General features: G+C 33.4%; 1 protein-coding gene across 2 annotated transcripts in view; it reads left to right on the top strand.

Moving 5' to 3' along the window:
* LOC105157864 overlaps positions 1898–5862 on the top strand; it is a 9684-nt gene continuing 5719 nt past the window's right edge. Inside the window, exons 1-7 of one of the 2 annotated variants that reach the window (XM_011074361.2) lie at positions 1898–2399; positions 2919–3110; positions 3200–3382; positions 3465–3564; positions 3648–3669; positions 4854–4896; positions 5379–5531. In XM_011074361.2, coding sequence (XP_011072663.1) covers positions 3028–3110; positions 3200–3382; positions 3465–3564; positions 3648–3669; positions 4854–4896; positions 5379–5531 — 584 coding nt within the window. In that variant the 5' untranslated portion in view covers positions 1898–2399; positions 2919–3027. The remainder of the gene's footprint in view (positions 2400–2918; positions 3111–3199; positions 3383–3464; positions 3565–3647; positions 3670–4853; positions 4897–5378; positions 5532–5862) is intronic. The other variant, XM_011074360.2, reaches the window with a different exon arrangement.

Here is a 5862-nt window from a genome sequence, read left to right on the forward strand (position 1 = left end):
GGGGGGGGATAAAAGGGCATGTTCTTGGGGGGGCCCTAAGTATGAAAGACATGAAAAAAACAAAGTTACCCAGCATACCCAACCCTCAATTAAGTCAAACACACCACATACATTACACACTGCCCACCGACCACTCATTTGATGGCCCACCTTTTAATTCAAATCTAAGCTTTAATAATTTCATAAAATAAAAAAAACAGAAAATAATATAAATAAATGAAATATATACAGAAATTGGAATTCCAGATGTAAATGCATAGATGTGGGGAATGAAGGCAAGCAAACTTGATCACAACTTCTACTTTCCCTTATTTAGGCATGTTCTTGGAGTGCAACATCACTTATGGAATTTTTTTTTTATATTATTTATTTAGGCATGTTCTTGATTTATTATATTATTTATTTATTGTGTGTGTAGGAGTAGTATATGTAAAAAAATGGAGTTAAAAGGGATTCAGCGGGAGATAAACAGAAGATTAAAACATGGTTTCAATGGATCTAATAAGAACCAAATATTGTAATGGACTCGCAATAAATGATAGATAATATGATAAATATATATTAATAATTATACAACATTTTAGCATAAATACTTTTATATTTAGAGTAAATTACAATTATTTTTTTATGAGACCCGTTATAATTAAATACCTCATTATTATTTGAAAAATTATAAATACCTTCTGATTTTAATGTTCATCTAATAATGAGTCTTGTTAGTCTCCTCTAGTTTATTGATAAACTATGTCTCTTTGAATTATGAATTATAATTTAATATATTTTTATGAACTAATATGCCCATTGAATTATTTATACCTATCCTCAAATTCTTTAAAAGAAAAATTAGCAAGAGTAAAGTATGAATGTCCATCTCACCGTTCAGGGAATACATAATTATCTTTTATTTGAAAGAATATTTATAATCTGTCAAACAATATAATATATTTGTAATTATGTAAATTTTAATAGAGTTAATTGTAATTTATTTTTGTATTTATTTTAATCTGATAAATACTAATTAGCCCCATCAAATTTTAATTTAAAAAAAAAAAAGGAGGAAGATGGGGAAGAAACTTCGTGACGGGCTAGAAAGTTCCAACTGAATTAGCTCTCCTTTTTTTCTTTTAAGTGTGTCCATTTATATATAAATTAATTAATTGAATTAAGATTTGGCCAAATCATGTCACGATATTCTCAGCCTAAACCATAAGCTTAATCATAATCGCTCTTAAGAAGTATGGGTTGTCTTTATAACCAACAAACATTAAAATAAACTCTAGACAACCTTAATATGACTATAAGGTTATCAAATCGAACCCCATCAACATGTGGGATATTGTTCTACTTTTATAATAAATGTAATTTTACTTTAATAGTATGTATTGATTATATATAATTATTTGATATTAATGAGTAATCATATTATTATTATTATAGTTTTGAATAGTTATTAGATATAGTTCTATGAATATTTGAAATTGATAATTTTAAACAACTGATTATATTGAGGTACGATTGAATTACACAGATGTTGTTTATTTTTTATAAAATTATAACCACACATTCAGAAAAAGTAGTTATAATGTTATAAAAGACGGAATATATATATTTTGCTACAAAAGAGTGTCGATATAATTTATCTCTTTTTTTAATTGAATATGGTGTAGTAAATTTTCTACATTAAAATATCTTTTTATCATATTTATACAAAAATTCAGTAATAAAGAAAGGGAAAAGACGATGTTAGACAAACCGAAAATCCGGTGGAGTAGTAGCGGAGAGGAAATTGAAATTGGTTGGACTTGACAGGAGGCGAGGACAATTTTGACATTTGAGTAAGAAATGATAAAAGAGAAGAACATCCACATTCCACCCAGTCCATAGGCGACTGTCTCTTTTGTCTTTTCATCTCTCTCTCTCTGAGTGCAGTGAAGATTTCAAACGTTAGATTACAAGTTTACAACAAACAACAAAAGTGTAAACAGGAAAAAATACTAAAACCAGAAAAATAAAAGATAAATCGAAATTCATATTTTGTCTGAAGCACAAACCCATAACACCATCGCCACAGGCACACCACTCCATTCCTTCACCCTCCTCTCTCTCTCTAAATATTTATATGTATGTATGTGTATTTGAAGAGAGGAGCTGCGCAAGAAAGAAACCTATACGTATACGGTCTACATACGCCCCGTTTTTACTAAAAGAAAGGAGTAAAGCAAAATCCAAAGCCTCCCCCATTTGTAGGGTTTTTTTGTTTTTTTTCAAAACTTTTGAAAAAACCCCCTCAAACTCTCCCATTATTTTATTATACATTCTTGGAGATTTTGTGGATAATTGACTTGGAATCCGACGATCGGTTTCCAGAATTGAAGATCTCCCGCATTGACATTGTTGAGGTCAGTTTTTGGTTTTGCTCGATCGTCTGGCGTTTTGTTGAAATTGAGTTGAGTTGGATTTGCTAGTGTTTTTTCGGTTATTTTAGCTCGTACTTCTGGTCAAGTGTTCGAATATTTCTACATTGCTTTCTATGAGATGATACTGAGTTGTGATAATGCTAGTTGAAGCTGATGTCCTGCGTTTGAATTTTTTTATGTGTGTAATCAGATCTGTGTGGATATCAATTTTAAGCTTATTTTCTGACTGATTTTGATGGGTTCACTTTGAAGTGCATTGTGCTCATTTTCTGAATTTTATGTTGTTGATATAGGTCAATTTTTCAACTAAAGATTTGAACTGAGATCTTGTTCTATTAATTATCATCTTATTAATGGTCTTATTTCAAATTGAATATATGCTTTCTTCTGGAATTGCATTCCTGATAATTCAGGAATACTTTAATTTGAATTTAAGCATACTTCAGGAAGTGCATTTGTAAATTGCTATGATTTTATTCTAACTTGTATACTGGGGTGCAGGCTGTTCCAGCAATCCATTTTATGCGTGGTTCAAAGAATAGCTAGTTTTATTTGTATAGAGAGGTTTTAGGGAATGGAAGTGCATATATGACAAAAGACCGAAACAATAATGTCATTTTCTACTATGGAAAAGATGAAGTCGGATGCGCCTCTAGATTATGCTGTATTTCAGCTTTCACCGAAGCGCTCACGGTGAACATTTTGTTTCTTTATGTTTGATATCCTTATCATTGGAGTTCCTAGGTGAAATTAGTCACTCACTGAGAGCTCCTTTTGGCCAGGTGTGAATTGTTTGTTTCCAGTGGTGGGAGCACTGAGAAACTTGCTTCAGGATTGCTTAAACCATTCGTTGCAAATTTAAAGGTTGCAGAGGAACAAGTCTCCTCTGCTGCTCAATCGGTTAGGCTTGAAGTTGGTAGACGTAAAAATGCTGAAGCATGGTTCACGAAAGGAACACTTGAGAGGTAGTGATAGTGCAACTCTCTGAGGAATTTAGTGATTGACTCTAGTAAATCTAATATGCATATTTTATAATTTTATTTGAAGGTTTGTGCGATTTGTAAGCACACCCGAAGTTTTGGAACTGGTCAATACCTTTGATGCCGAGATGTCACAGTTGGAAGCAGCTAGAAGAATTTATTCACAGGTATATTTTTCTTTATGATCTTATCATTCAAATCATTGGTGCTGTGACTGGAACAAGGCTAAATAGTATCCTATTTATTTCAGGGAGCAGGAGATCAACTTTCTGGTATGCTTTCAATTACTTATTATTAATCTATTTTTTGTTTCTCCTGTTCGGTTTCATTCAATTGATTTTGACATCTTCGCCTCTATTTGTTTTTGGAGGAAATTTCGGTTTAATTAATTAATTTGTTAAAACAGATCCTGAAAGTAGCTGATCGAACAAATTCAGAACTTCTGAAAATCTTAGTTAACGGTGTGTAACAGATAAAATCTTAAGAAAAGCTAGCTTGATAGAACCCATTAATTTTGTATTGTATGGGAAATCAAGAGAAATCGGTGGATGTGGCAAACCCGTGGAAATGTAAGCAATACCTTGCAATAACTCATTAAACCTATTAGCAACTATATTCCAGTATTCTCTTGTGTCTTTGGACTTTAAAAGAGTTAGATAGATGTGGCTGACCCTAAGCATTGATGGAATATTGCATCAGTAAGCTAAGTTCTGTAAAGGTTCATCATCTTTGCCTGCCTCTTATCTTTTCGATCCTTTTTTACTGATAAACAATTTGTTAGGCCTTCTATGTCACACAAATGTTTCCAAGCCAATCTAATAGTTATTGGCTGTTCTCCCGAAAAAATAATAGCTTTAACATGCATCTCATTACTGGATGACTATGAGTGGGTAAGGTATTTCCTGTAATCACTAGATAAGCAATCAATGAGTAGGATCATGCTGTGGTGAAAATTCATGGACTGGCGCTGGCAATGCTATTGACTGCTCTATGTATTAAACTATCTTTGCATATGGGTGAAAATACGTCCCAGGCATTGCTTCTTTACCTCTGTAGGAACCTTGCCGCCTTGAATTCTGTCATACGAGGTTCTTATTCTCATAATGGAGTAAAAACCTATGACATTGAAAATCAGGATGCGAACAAAGCTATAGTGCCTCTGTTATCCAGTATTTATCTGCTACATATATCATGTATGCCTAATCTATTAAAGATATTGGGTTTACATTTGGATCTGCTGGTTTTCTGAATAGCTTTTTATATTCTCAAGATCTTTAGATTAATTTAAGAATTCTAGTATATGCAACCTCTGATCTACTTTCTCTTCTTCCCTAAAGAGGGATTGGGCCTTATGAATAGATGCCAAGTTTGATGACTCGGTTGCTACTTTGCTGTTCTGAAGAATCCTAATGTGTTTTTATTACAAGATGCTTACTGGATCTATTAATTGCTCCAGGTGGAGGTGGACCTGGGGTGACAGCTGCAGATGATGCCACAAAGTATATCCCCTCTTACCTTATTTATCTCAACTCTTCATCTGGATTGTTGTTGTTTGTATAGTTGATGGTTCTAAGCTTTTATTTGCCAAATCAAGATTTTGAGGGCATTATCATAATGGCATGAAGTCATATGATTTATATAGTTCGGCGCATCATTTGATCAGAAAAATTTAATTGATGAGGTGAAGTGTTACAGTAAGATTTCAGGTCCACTAAGCTCCTACCCAATATATATATATATATATATATTAACATTTAAGGCAGCAAATGGATGGTTATCTTAGAAAATTCAATTAAATTGTAAACATTAATTGTACAATGTGCCTTATATTTGGTTGCTCTGAACTTTGAGGTAAATAGAAGTGAATTTATCACAGTTCAGTGGTCAGAGCTGAAACCCATCCCATTTAGCTTCTCTTGCTTGGCAAACCTCTCTCGCTTCCCGTTTCTGATACATATTCATTTGGTTCTAATGAATACAGGAAGGAGCTTCTACGAGCTATTGACTTGAGGCTAGTGGCAGTGCAGCAGGATCTAACTGCTGCCGCTGCTCGTGCTGCTGCTGCTGGTTTCAATGTCGACGCTGTTTCAGAACTCCAAATATTTGCTGAGAGGTTCGGTGCTCATCGTCTAAAGTAAGGCTTCTAATTTATTGTTTTTATTCACAAAAACAGCTCTATCACCAAAATGGTTCTCTTTATCCATTTAGGAAATGCGCCTGCACTATTCAAGCTCGCAACGAGCAGGGAAACAAGCTAAAACAAAAATAGTAATAGCTGTCCAAATAAAAACTCACCCGACCAAGTTACTTTAAGTGCACGACTGTGGCTAATTGGCCTCGCAGAAGCTGATAGTAATTGTTATGTCCTATCTAGAGATCTGGTCTCCCCTTCACTTTTCAGACCACTGATTTTGTGAAAATTTCTTACATTATTCATGTTCGGCCTTGTACCTTTTTTTTTTTTT

Source organism: Sesamum indicum, linkage group LG3 (genome assembly GCF_000512975.1).
Source record: "Sesamum indicum cultivar Zhongzhi No. 13 linkage group LG3, S_indicum_v1.0, whole genome shotgun sequence".
Lineage (NCBI taxonomy): Eukaryota > Viridiplantae > Streptophyta > Magnoliopsida > Lamiales > Pedaliaceae > Sesamum > Sesamum indicum.